Source organism: Delphinapterus leucas, chromosome 10 (genome assembly GCF_059928025.1).
Source record: "Delphinapterus leucas isolate spDelLeu-1000000601 "Yukka" chromosome 10, BTC_Dleu_Yukka2, whole genome shotgun sequence".
NCBI lineage: Eukaryota > Metazoa > Chordata > Mammalia > Artiodactyla > Monodontidae > Delphinapterus > Delphinapterus leucas.
In genome coordinates, this window is record NC_143138.1 from 97571273 (window position 1) to 97585309 (window position 14037).

General features: G+C 49.9%; 1 protein-coding gene across 2 annotated transcripts in view; it reads right to left on the reverse strand.

Annotated features, from left to right (window-relative positions):
* Positions 1-737: 737 nt before the first annotated feature.
* Positions 738-14037, reverse strand: part of LHFPL4 (LHFPL tetraspan subfamily member 4) — a 28517-nt gene continuing 15217 nt past the window's right edge. Inside the window, exons 2-3 of one of the 2 annotated variants that reach the window (XM_089919658.1) lie at positions 4811-5047; positions 738-1450 (exon numbers count right to left, since the gene is read on the reverse strand). In XM_089919658.1, coding sequence (XP_089775784.1) covers positions 1350-1450; positions 4811-5047 — 338 coding nt within the window. In that variant the 3' untranslated portion in view covers positions 738-1349. Of the gene's footprint in view, positions 1451-1683; positions 5048-14037 lie in introns of those variants that run through there. The other variant, XM_089919657.1, reaches the window with a different exon arrangement.

A 14037-nucleotide genomic window follows, 5' to 3' on the forward strand; every position in this document is an offset into this window, starting at 1 on the left:
AATGGGGGCTGGAAGGGGCCGTCCACACCCCAAGCCAGATGGCTCTACCACCGGGTCCCCAAGGCAGTGAGGGGAGGTCAGAAACACCTGCAGTCTCCTTCCTGTGCTCCCTGCAGGAAGGGAAGAGATGGCCCCACGGTGGGAGGAGAGGGGGAGAGAAGATTTCATCTGCCCCACAAACACCTACACGCGCGCGTGCACACGCACGCACACACACACACACACACACTCATGCCTCGGCTCCAAGCGTGCCCACTGGGTTGCAGACCCTGGGCAAACCGCAAGGCGAGAGGGGGGCAGGGAGGAGGAAGAGGTGGGGAGAGGGTTACTAGGGCTGGGGATGGGGACAGGGGGTACCCTGTTCAGAGGTGACCTGCAAGTTCAAGTTATGCAGAAAAGTATCAAAGAGGCAAGACAGTCTCTGCCCTTGGCAGAAGGGGATGGGGGGACAGCACAAGAAGGGGCAGAGGGGCGACGCATCCCCTAATTCCCTACTCATGGGCACCTCTCCCCAACCCTGACAACAGGGCCAAGAAGTCTACGCTGTACAAAACAGGCCGGGGTCAAGGGTCCAGTCACTGGTGAGCCATCCGAGCAGGGAGGAGGCCAGGCCAGCCCCAGAGCTACTTCCAGCCCCAGCTGCAGAGGCCAAGCGCCATCAAGACAGGAGTCCAGGCTCTGCCTCCAGAGCCTGCCTGTCTTGGCTCAGAGTCCACGTGGACAGGGCCCTAGTCAGCATCTGACCAGAAGGCCCTGTGCTTTCTCCCTCGGTGCAGCTCAGACTCCTTTGGGAGAGCTGGGACCAGGCTGCAGCAGGAGCAGAGAGGCCCCAGGGAGGCCGGTGGCGCCTGGAGCTCTGTGACGAGATGATGGAACCACCATCAGCCAAAAAAAAAGATAGGAAAGAGTCCAGTCTGCTGCCCTGGAGCAGTGTCTTGGATAAGTTTCTGCAGGAGGCGGGGACCAGAGGAGGCGAGGATAGAGCCAGGCAGCAGCCCTCCGGACTGAGGGAGCCTGGTGGGGGAACCACGGCGTCGCCTTCCCCTGAAGACTCTGCAGGGCCCTGGCCAGACTGGAGGGGAAGAGGAGGCCAGGGACTGGGGGCTGTCTCCCTTACGTCAGTTGAGGGAGGTGCAGACCCAGACCCTCCCAGGCTCTGCAGGGCCTCTCCCCTCCCTCAGGCTGCATCCCAGCCCCAGCCTCTCTTCAAAGCCCGGAGCTCGCAGGCAGGTAGCAGGTGAGGTCAGTCCAAGATCGGGGTCTTCCCTCAGAGCGTGAATGGAGGGATGAGAGGGCAGAAGACAGGACAAGCTGAGGGCAGGTCAACTCCTGGGCTGTGATCCCGGCCTTCAGGGTCCCTGTGAGTGAGCGACGGGACAGGGGAGGACTCCCCATCCAGAGACATCACCCCCTGGCCGCAACACAGAGCTTACTGTAGAGCCCACAAAATCTAAGAGAGAGAGAGAGAATTGGAGAAAGTCAGAGGCCGCCCGGCACTGGGGCTCCGTCAGCCACTCCTCAGGGCAAAGCTGGGCAGAGGGGTGAGCTGCCCAGGTTCTGAAATGCAGCCAGCCCTGACTAGCTGGAAGGCCTTGAGCCAGCCATTCCACCTCTCTGAGCCCCAATTTCCTCATCTGTAAAATGAACATAGCCCACTTCTTCACAGAGTGATTCTGAGGGGTTAAAAAGATGTAAATAATGCCAGCCGAGGGCTTTGCACAGTGTTTGGCACATAGTAAATAGTGGAAATGACACCAAGTATAGCTTACTTTTCTTCCAGAGGTCTTTGGCTCAGAACTGAATGGTGAGGCTCACTCACCTTGAGCTCCCAGTGAGGGAAGGAAATCCCCAGATGCTGAAGGAAGGCAAACTGGGGCTCCCTTATGTCACTTTTAACACTGAGCTGTTAGGGCGCTTTGGGGAGGAAGGAGAGGACACTGAGTGGGCCAACCTCACACTAGTCACAACCCCATACTTCTTTGGAAAGGCCACGTGGCTGTCTTAGTCTTGCACTTCTGGAAGCTGCCACCAGAGGGCAGGCTCCGACCTCACACCAAAACCATAGAAACCACCAGGTGCCAGTGTCTCCAGGGACAGGAGCCTCAGAGACGGACAGCTTAGCAGCCCAGGAGGGCCCTGAAAAGGGGACTGGCAGCAGGGAAGAGCCTGGCCTTTGGACTTGGACCTCAAATCCTGGCTCCACCACTTAGGTAACCTTGGGCAAGTCACTGGACCTCTCCAGACCTCAGCTTTCTCATTTATAAAATGGTGGTCATGATGCCTGCCTGATGGGGAGCTGTGAGGAGTGACAGCTTTCGCTGAGCATTCACCACTGCCCCGTTATAGGCACAGTCTTTCTTCCTTGCAGGACAGCCCTGTTAGGTGGTACCATTCTCACCACCCTCGTTTTTTGTTTTTTTTTCCTTTATTTTTCTTTCAGTTTTATTGAGATATAATTGACATACAGTACTACAGAAGTTGGAGGTGTAGAGCAGAATGACTTATATTTTGTGAAAGTATTAGCAAACAATTTTTTTCTAATTTAATAAACACTTTATATAGCAGTTGGTAACCTCCATTTAAAACATGTTAAATTTACCAAACATAACATTACCTGAAATGGGCTGTGAAACCCTCAATATTATTTGGTGCTCTGAAACTTTTTACATAAACCACAGTTGGGGGAGTGCTGATTCATGAGACAAATTCTGCTCTTTTCTTCTTTCTCTTACTCCACTGTCACCTCCAAGACATGTTAGACTGGAGGATGAGCTCTCCCTGCCATGGGGAGGCAGAGGAGGCGGCCTCATGGAGAACATGGACTAGGACAAGGGTCGGCGATAGATGCCTCAAAGACGTTAAACATCTGACTTGGATTAGGAGGCTTCTCAGGAGGATGAAATGAAAGGGTTGTTCTGAAGCTGGAGCGCCTCTCCCCATCCCTTGTCCCATCTTACGGTGACAGTTCAGAGGGGTTGGTCTGGAATACGCATAGATGGTGGGGACTGGGGGACAGTGCAGGCCTGGACTGGGCTCAGGTGGGGCGAGTCAGGTAGAGTCTGGGTGTCAGTGCTTAGCACTGGGTCAGGTGTCCTTCCAGTCATCTGGTGTGCCTGTTTGTATCCAAGTCCAGTTGTACTTGGAAGAGGATGGAGACTATGGACCACTCCATAGATCAGGTCTCTGAGTATCCTCGGGGGATAAAAAGGACCTGAGTCTTACTTTTTTTTTTTTTTTAACCACCCTCATTTTAGGTAGTGCAGGAAACGGAGGCTCAAAGAGGTGAATTCATTTCTTAGCTCAACCTGCTTCCAACACAGACAACCTGCCTTCACAATCCAAGGGTATTCACACCACAATACTAGAGTAACTCCTGCCAAATGAAATAACCCTCACTATCCCCATTTTACAGATAAGAGGCTCCAAGAGATGAATGTAATTAAAGGAAAGTGATGAACATACACCCAGCACACACTAAGAGCTCAAGGAAGGGTGACACAACGAAATCCGATTTCCCATGGCAGAAAATGGGCACCCAGACAGACAGGGTGTCTCCCCTTTCTCTAGGGGCAGCATGGGCCCCTGGGTCAGAGGACTGACCTTCCTTTAGAGAGCAATCTGGAATTATCACTAAAATTGTGAGTGTGCAATTCCACTTCTGGAAAGACACCAAGAAAACAGAAGGCAAGGACAAAGATGGTCACTGTTGCATTGCCAGTAACAGTAAAAACCTGTGAACCTCCCTAACAGCCCCTACAAGGAGAACAGTTAAGAAACTATAATTCCTTCGTCTTATGTAACGCTAGGCATTGGATAAAAAGGACAAGATGGTTCTCCACAAAATGATAAAGATCTTTAAGACGTGCTCTAGAGTTGAGCACAAAAAGCAATCTGAGGAGGGATTTGTTTTGGACGATGCCTCTCCTATATTAGCACATAACACTACCATATATTTCACAAAGGGACATACGTAGATACACAGATAAGCATCTGATAACTGGTTATCCCTGAGACTCTGGCCTTAGGTGTCAATTTTTTCTTTATTGTATATTAACGTTACCTGATACATACGAAAGTTTATGTGTACCATACTAGGTATAAAGCATACTGCACCAAACATCTGTGGGCTCACCATGCAAGTACTTAACTCGCCAATAGTTTGCACACACCCACCTGTCCCCCACCTCATGTCCTTGCTTCCCTGCTTCCATCCCAGCTACAGAGAACCACCATGATACCTTTTGTATTGATCATGTCTTTGCTTTTTTAAAAAATACGCAATATTACCACATATATATATATATTTAAACTGTATTTAGCATAGTGTTACTTAGTTTTTTAACTCAAAAAAATTATCTCACTGTCATCTTCTGGAATTCTATTTTTTCCCCTCTCTCTCAATATTATGTTTCCAGGATGTATCCATTCATTCCATTACATATAACACGTTCATTCATTTCCACAGTTGTAAACAATTCTGTGATGTGATGTATCACCATATATTTATCCATCCTCCTGTCAATGGCCATTTAGGTGGTTTTTAGTGTTTGCTATTTTGCAACTGCAGCCAAGAGCATTCATACATTTCTCCTGGGTTTATACTCATGGGAGGGTTTGCTGGGTCAGGCGTGCCAATGTTCGAATTTGAGGGATAACCTCCAACTGTCTCCCAGGAAGTCGGCCTCTCTGTTAAGGTTTCCACCTTGTGCTTCACTTGACTTTGAAGGTGCCCCGCCTGGCGGGGCCGGCCTCGCCCACCTCCGCACCCCGCGACCGCCAGCCGCCCACCCGGAAGCGTGCGCCCGCTCACCTTTGTTCTCCTGCTTGAGCTCCTCCTGCAGCAGGTCCGTTTGCCGGTTGCCCAGCACGAAGGCAAGGAAGGAGAGGATGAGGGCGTTGAGGATGCCGATGATGGCCAGGATGTACGCCCAGCGCACCGAACAGTCCCCCAGGGAGTACTTCCCGGTCTTGGCCCCACACATGTCCCGGATCGTCTCGGCGTCCCAGCCGTCGGGGAAGATCATGCAGCCCAGCACAAGGCACAGAGCTGAGGGGGCGCCAGGCCGAGCCCACCGCCAGGGTCAGGAAGGAAGAGAGAAGGGGAAGATTACTTCCCAGAGCCTGAGGACCACCAGGAGGCCCCCTGAGGCTGGGCCCCGCTCCCCCGCACCGCCCATCAACCCAAGAGCTTATGAACCACCTCCCGTGGCTCCAGAAACTCTAAACCCTGGGAGGGCCTCATGCCTTGGGGAGCAGAAACTTTCCAAAGCACAATGCCATCGCCTGCCCCCATCAAATCAACTCCTCCTCCGGGAAGGCTTCCTGGAAATAGGAGAAAATAGCAAACCAGGGTCACCTCCTTCAGCTCCCTTTAGCATCTTGGCCATGCTTACCCTCTCCCATCCTCACCATTCTTTATTTTTTATTTTTGTCATTTACTCAACGAATTTTTATTGAGAGCCATTTTCTGGGCTCAGTAGGCCACCTCCAGCTGTGACCTTCCCCTCCTGGCAGAGAGTTTATGACTATGTCCACTGGCTTTATGTTGCCTTTTTTAGTGCCTGACAGTCCGCCAGTTACTGTTACTGTGTCTGAGACCTGAGGTCACCACAAGGCTCAGGTTGGGGCAGAGGGGCCCTTGACCCCCCGCCAGGCCCACAGGTGCTTAACCTGGGTTTTAGATGACAGTGATGACAAAGTGGGAGTGGCGGTCAGTTCTGCCCACTGTCTAGGAGGCACATCTCGTTCGTTGCCAGGATGGGGAGGGGGACGCCTGGCTTTGCCATCTCTTTCCCTCATCTACCGTACGAGGAAGTGCTCCCCACGGCACAGACTCTTCCCTGCCTCAAGTTCTGCCTCCTCTGGCCTCACCCCGACCTTCTAACAGGACAGTCCTTCCACACTCCCCTAGGGTGTGCTCCTTATACTGACACAGGGCGCCCCTGACAGCACTGTGATCTTACATACTCAAACACACACACACACACACACACACACACACACACACACACACACACACACACACGTTGGAGCAGGCCTTCCTCCCCTCTCCAAAGCGCTCGCCTTCTCCAAGACAATTCTTAGCTCAAGTGAAAGACACCTCTAATAAACAGCTGGGGAAAAGAGCTCGTGGCAAAGGGAATGGCAAATGCAAAAAGGCCCTGAGGCAAGAATGAGCTTGGTGAGTTAAAGAATTCAACAAGTTTGAAGATGCCCTTTAGATACCCAAATGGAGAAGGAAACTCAGGGAGAAATCAGGGCTGGGGATATAAATGTGGGAGCTGTGGGCATGTAAATCCCTAGGACTGGACGTTATGGAAACTGAAGAGAAGGCCCAGGACGGAGCCCAGGGGCGCTCTAGCAATTATGGGGTGGGAAGAGAGGAGGAGCCTACGGAGAGGGCTTGACCCAGCCACCTTCCCATATTTCCCTAACACTCTTCAGGACCCTCCAGGACCCTCCAGGACCCGGGAGAGGGGAGGAGGGTCAAATGCCAGGGATGGGGGAGTGGGAGACGAGGCGCCTAAGTCCTTCACGTCTGCAGGGTCCTTTGAGGAGGGGCGGGGGAGGCTGCACTCCCACCTCCGCGTCCTCGGCCCTGAATCTCCAGCTTGAGGCAAGGGTGAGGAAAGAGCCTGGGAGGGGCAAAACCCACCCAGTCCCTCCTCCTCTCCCCCGTACAGTGTTTCCTCTCCTGCCCAGAGCATCCCCGTCACCATGGAAACCGCGGCAGTAGCCTGCAGGTGGTCCTCCTCCCTCTGCAAGCTCAGCGTTCAAAGAGGTTTTCTCCCGGGGCTCTGCGCCTGCACGTTCTCTCTGTCTCGCTGCCTCATCACGTACGTGTCTCTCTAGTCGTGTGTCTCCATTCCTTTCTCTTCTCCACCCTTTTCATCTTTTTTTGCCTCTCTCTCCACACCCCTCCCCCTCTCTCTCCAGCTAGTCTATACAGTGCTTAATCCTCAGTCTTGACCCTCACTCTTCCCTTTTCTCCTTAGATCTCAGCATCTGACATTCATTCAACACCCCTCCTCTTCTCTCTGCCTTTTCTTGCTTGTCTTCCTTCCCTTTATCTATCCCCTCGCCCTTTCCTCTCTCTGCCTCTCCCTTCATATATTCCACAAATAAATTCTGAGTGTCTTCTATGTGTCAGGCACTATGCAGGGTACTGGGGACACTGCCAGTCACGGTTTCTTGTCCTCAGGAGCGGAGGTGTGTAGAGACGAATCAAATCAAATCAACACACAAATAGAATATTTATACATGTCAGGGAGCAACTGGAAGGAGACCCAGGATGACAGGGCGCTCAGAGAAGGCGTTGGGGCGGGGGGGGGGACCTCTCTCTCCATCTCTCACTCACTCTCTCTGCCTCCTTTACTCTGCAGTGTTTTAGGTGGTGGCTATGGGGCCCCAGAGGCTGCTCTAGGAACCACAAACACCCAGGAGTAAAAGCAAGTGGAGAAAAGCCAATCAGACAGGTTTCCTGAGACCTGGGGCAGGAGAGGAAGAGACCTCTAGGGACAGCATAGACCAGGTAGGTGATCAAGAGGCTCAACGATCAGGAGGTGGAATAACTAGAGACAAGGCAGCCTTCAGCATCCCTGTGTGCTGGATGAGGAAACCATGGCTGAGGTCTCTGGAGTCCAAGTTCAAGTCTCTTGGAAATAATGAGCTGGCTGAAGAGCCACCTGCTATAAGGCATAGACACAGGTGCAGGGTGCAGGGTGGGGTAAGTGGGGTGCATTGTGGGATTTACAGCATCACCCCTGGCCTCTACCCACCACCCACAGTCATAGTGATAAAAAAAAAAAAAAGTCTCAAGCCACTGTCAAATGTCCCCTTGGGGGCAAAGATGTCCCTGGTTGAGAACTGCTGGTCTAGGGGAAGGGGCCTTCGGATGGGGCACTGATATCCAGTCACCCTAGAGTCTGCTGACTTCCCAAGCAGCCAGGTGGTGTTGGACAAATTTAAGATTAACAATATTACTGTTATTAATAATATAATAACGATAACAAATAGTATTGAGTGCTTAACTATGTGCCAGGGTGTGAAGCTCCTAACATGCATGATCTCATTTAATCCTATAACAAATCTGAGGCTCAGAGGAACTAAGTAGTACCGTATCCATGTCACACAGCTAGGAAGTGGCGGGCTCTGTATTCAAACCCAGACAGGTCTTTACTTAATGTTTCTCTCTGAATAGACTCACTTTTTCTTTGGCCGTGCCACGCGGCTTGTGGGATCTTAGTTTCCCAACCAACCAGGGACTGAACCCAGGCCCTCAGCAGTAAAAGCTCGGAGTTCCAACTACTGGACCGCCAGGGAATTCCATAGACTCACTTTTTAACTGAGAGGCATTTACTGTAAAAGTAAGCTTTATATCACTATCAAAGAAAAGGAAACCAGGATCATTTACCATAGATAGAAGGCAACTATAAACATAAGTATAGTAAAAACAAAACATTGTTCTTAGGTTCTAGCTGGATACTTTTCCCTGCCAAATGATCTGAGACACCTCAGAGCACCTTAAAAAGGAAGGAAATTCTGACACAGGCTACAACGTGGAGGAATCTTGAGGACATTATGCTAAATTATATGAGCCAGTCACAAAAGGTCAAATATTGTATGATTCCACTTATATGAGGAACCAAGAGCAGTCAGATTCCTAGAGGCGGAAAGCAGAATGCTGGTTGTCAGGGACTGGGGGCGGGGCGTGGGGAGTTAGTGTTTAATGGGGACAGAGTTCTGCGCGTGGAAAGAGTTGTGGGGACAGATGGTGAGGGTGGTTGCACAACAGTGTAAGTGTTCTTAATGGCACAGAACTGGACATCTAAGAGTGGGTAAAATGGTAAATTTTATGTTATGTGTATTTTACCAAAAAAAAAAAAAAAAAGAAAGAGGAAGGAAGGGAGGGAGGAAAGGGAACACAGAAAATGACACGACGTATTTTCCTCATGGATATGTATGTAAATGCACACAAAAAGATCAGGAAAAATAGAAATTACGTTCATAATAATGGCGGCCTCTGGGCAGGGAGTGGGTGGGGACTTTAGCCTGTTCGTAATGCTTCAGCTTTTCACGGAGTGAACGTATTCATGTATTACTCATAAAATTAAAAAAAACATAGTTTAAAATATTGGTTTTTCAAATAATATACATACGTAAGCTTGCACGTCTATAAACATTTCTGGAAGAATACAGAAGCAACTTAATGATGGGAACCTCTGAAACACTGCCTGGGGTGGAGGAGGAAAGGAGGGAGACACTTTTTATTCTCTGCCCTCCTGTACTGTTGGAAAGTGTTTAACATTTGCATATATTACTTTTATGATAAAAATGATAATATTATGTCCAGTCCTTTGCCACCTATGTCTGGCCATGAAATCCTCTTACACTTTTAAAATATAATTAAGCAACTAAAGGAAAGTTAAAAGGAAAAACAATACTTGAGTTTGGGGAATGAACCCAGGATGAGACTAAAAAAGTGATGAAGTTAAGAGAAAATATACAATATACGTGGGTGCTTGTTTCCTTTAAAGCTTGTGGTGTAGATGTGTCTTTATGTAAAGCTTTTTAATTATGCATTTTATGCTTAGCTATTTTAATAGAGTTTCATTATGACACCATGACACTATCCTCAAGGGACATACACTGAGCCGATCACTCCTAAAGGGAGGGCTTTGTTTATGCTCAGCTGTCCCCTCCATGCCTGATGCACCCCAGCTGCTACCCATTACTAGGGGGTCAGATTGGATGTCCCCCAGGACTTTCTGTCCCTGAGCAGACTCCAAAGAGGCTTGATATGGACTGAACTGTGTCCCCATAAAAGTCATATTTTGAAGCCGTAACCTCCAATGTGAGAGTATTTGTGGAAGGGGCCTTGGGGAGGTAATTAGGGTTAGATGAGGTCATGAGAGTGAGGCCCCATGATGGGATTAGTGCTCTTATAAGAAGAGATACCAGAGAGCTTGCTCTCTCCCTGCACCTGCCACCTGACGACACAGCAAGAAGGTGGCCGTCTGCAAGCCAAGAAGAGGACTCTCACCAGAACCAGACCGTGCTGGTCTGGAATTCTAGGTCTTGGAATTCTAGTTTCCTGAACTATGGGAAAATAAATGTAAGCCACCCAGTCTATGGTATTTTGTTATGGCAGCTACATGCAACAACTTGGATGCCTCTTAGAGTCATAACATTGGGGAAAAATGTGACTTCATTTATATAACATTCACACTGATAACCCTGGTTACTTCTAAGGAGGGGATTGAGGAGCCAAGGATAGGACAGGACGGAGACCTTGTACTGCTAACCTGCTACACCTTTTGAATTCAGGACCACGTGAATAAGTTACCTACTGAAACCTTAAGGTAGGTGGGAGTTGATCACTAACAAGTGACTATTGCCAGAGATTTTTTCACTCACTTGGAATGATATAATTAAAGCAACAAAGAATTGCAATGCACAAGCCAAATGGAGCTCACAGAAATAATTAATCACAAAAAAAAACATAAAACTGAAAATCTCTAGACCCCTTTTGACTGAGCTTGCCAATTTCTAGGAATTTATTCTAAGAAAATGCTCAAGGATCTGCTCTAAGATTTAGCTATGAGGATGTCTGTCACGTCTTTATTTGCAAGAAAGAGAAGAAGGAAGAGAGCAGGAAAAGAAGGGAGGAAGAGAGGGAGAAATAATAAAAGAAGGAAGGAAAGAAAGAAGCAACTAATTATCCAACAACACAGGAATATTCTTTCATACCATGGAATACTACTCCCCTATTAAACTATACTGAGGAAGATTTAATGATACAGAAAATACTTATGATATGTTAGGTTTCAAAAGGATGTGAAAAATAATGTACAATATAATTTCATTTTGGGAAGAAATACTTACATAGTTATAGCAAATAGTTATATAAAATTTACCACATCAGGAACTATGCTAAGTATCTTACACACATTACTTCATTTAATCCCCACAACACTCTGTGGAGTAGGTACTATTATTATCTTCTTTTTACAGTTGAGGACACAGAGGCACAGAGAGGTCATCCAAGTTATCCAAGGTCACACAGCTGGTAAGTTACAGAACCAGGATCTGAACCCAGACAGTCTGGCTCCAGAGCCTGCTCATAACCAGTACTCTATACTGTTACGACTTCAGACCAACAGTTAAGTTGACTGTTTCTGGGAAAGTGAGATTATGTGTGTAATCTTGGTCATCTATATTCTCCAATCTTTGTACAAAGAACAATGATAATTTTACAAAGCTGTAAAAAGTCCTATAAAAGGTGAGATATACAGAAAAGCAGTACAGCACAGAATGCACGGATGGCTGCTCGTATCCTGTATCTTCTATGAGTCCCTTCCTCACATTTAGGAAGGTTTTTCTAGAAAGAACCAGGCTGACTTGGGGGCTGAGAGAAGCCCGGAGAAGGACCTGTGTCGGCACCACGACCACAGCTTTCCAAGGGAGCGCCTCCCCAGGCCTGGTGCACTAGGGGGCTGTAGGGAGACACCCCACACACACACACCCTAAGAAGGAGGTTGTCCTCATGTCCCTCACACCAGCTCTGTCCTGCCCCCCAGGGCAGGGGCTTATCGTACAAGGGAGACCAGACCTCTCCTAACAGTCAACCCCACCCACTGGATTTGAAGATCCAGGCCCAATCTTAGTGCCTCCATCAGCTGGGGAGCTCGGAGGGGACGGGACTCTCGTTCCTGGGCTCCCTACACCCCATCCAGCACCCAGATTACGGGGACACCCTGACTCCTCCATTTCCCTCACCCCCAGCCCAGTCCACTTACAAGGCCAACTGTCTTGACCTCCAAAAAATATCTCGGACTGACCTCTTTTCTCCATCTCCACTGCCACCATCTGTCCAAGCTGCCATGATCTCCCTCCTGGAAGACCGCAGTGGCCTCGTAACTAGTTTCTCTGCTCCCATCCTTGCCCCATCATCTTTCTCCACTCAGCATCCAGAGCGAGCCGTCAAAAGCAGATGGTGCCACTCCCCTGCTCAATACCCTTCAAAAGCTTCCCACTACGCTCAGGATAAACCCTGGCGCCTGGTCCTGGCCTGTGTGACCCACAGGCTCACCCCACTTTCCCTCACGCCATTCGGCCTCTCGATCCGTACACTCCAGCCACCCTGGGCCTCCCTTCTAACCCTAACTCTGTCAACATTTCTAGTTCAGCCCCCCTGGAGGGCTTGGCACTGACTGTTCCCTCTCCCTGGGACACTTCCTCCAAGCCATTCAGTCCCCGGCTCGTGGTTCCTGATCTTGAGGAGACTACTGTTTAGTAGGGGGACTGTTAAGAACACAAGTAATTGTATCTGTTGTCACAGATGCTGTTATGGAGAGATGGGACGCCCATCACTTTGTGTGGTAATTATCTGGGAACAGTATTTACTCCACCAGCCCTGGGCCCAGCCTGCATGGAGCCCACATACAGCCTCTTGACAACCTTTGAATCCGCTGCATCCCCCGCTACCCTGGCTCGGCTCTGCCACACTCATCTCAAGGGCTCGGTCAGAAAGCTCCCGCCGCTCTCCCCGCATCCTGCCTCACTCCTCCAGTCTGGCCCAGGCCCATCCAGGTGGCTCCGTCCCTTCCGCGTCCCTCTGACTCCTCCAGGCAGCCGTCCTTTCTCAAGGCTGTCCTTCTCACTTTCTCTGTTGCTAATCTGAGCAGCTGCTCTGGCGCCTCTCTCCAAGTCGCCTTTTCTGGCTCCTCCTCGACCTGCATCTTAAAGGTTGGTGTTTCGAGGCTGTCTCCTCTTTTCCCTCTACACGCTCTCCCCGGGCAATTTCACCCACACTCAGACTGACATCTAACATCTCCAGCTGAGACCTCTTTCCTCGGTTCGAGGCCAGATAGCCAACAGCTGGTCAGAGCCCTCCTCCTGTGGGTCTCATAGGGACCGCAAATTCAGCATTTCCCAGACTGAGCGGATCTCCCTGCTGTGTCCTTTGGGAATGTCATTCCAAGACCAAATCGTTCAACGAGAGGACCCTGCGTCACCTGCAAGGCCTGCCTGTCCTCACCCCGCCCCCACACACACACACACCTACTGGGCTCCTAAATAGGTCTCCAGTTTTCTCCTCCTCCCGTCCCCCGGCCTCAGCCCCTCTCACCTGGACCACTGCCACTGCTTTCCCCCCAGGTTCCTGGTCTCCCATCAGGCCTCCATCAGTCCCTTCCCTGCAGCAACTGCCCAAGTCACCTTTCTTTTCTTTTTTTTTAAATTTATTTATTTTTGGCTGCACTGGGTATTCGTTGCTGCTCGCAGGCTTTCTCTAGTTGCCGTGAGTGGGGGCTACTCTTTGAAGCGGTGCGCGGGCTTCTCATTGTGGTGGCTTCTCTTGTTGCAGAGCACGGGCTCTAGGCACGCGGGCTTCAGTAGTTGTGGTGTGTGGGCTCAGCAGTTGCGGCTCGCAGGCTCTAGAGCGCAGGCTCAGTAGTTGTGGCGCACGGGCTTAGCTGCTCCATGGCATGTGGGATCGTCCCGGACCAGGGCTCGAACCCGTGTCCCCTGCATTGGCAGGCGGATTCTTAACCACTGCGCCACCAGGGAAGTCCCCAAGTTATCTTTCTAAACCCACACCTGGCCCTGGTCATTCCCATGCCTACAAGTAATTGCCCATAACCTAAGAATAAGACCCCAAACTTCAAGGCCCAACTTTCAGAGCTCCCCTGCTTTTCCAGGTGTATTTCCCAGTTCTCCCCACTTTTCAACCTTTCCTCCCTGGTTGTAGCACAGACCATGGAATGTTGGAACCAAAGGGTTATGATGAAAGTCACACGACAGCTAATAACAACTGCTATTTGGCAAATTGGGTTTCCTTTGTGCCAGGGTGTGTACACACATTCTCAATCAATCCTTTAACAGCCCCATGAGCTACTTACTATTATGGTCCCCATTTTATAGGGGAGGAAACTCAGAGTCAGAAATTGTATAACCTTCCAAAGGACACTTAGTTGGTAATGCCATACTCAGGATTCAAATTCAGGTTGGCTGACTGCTGAGCATGCTGCCTCCGAA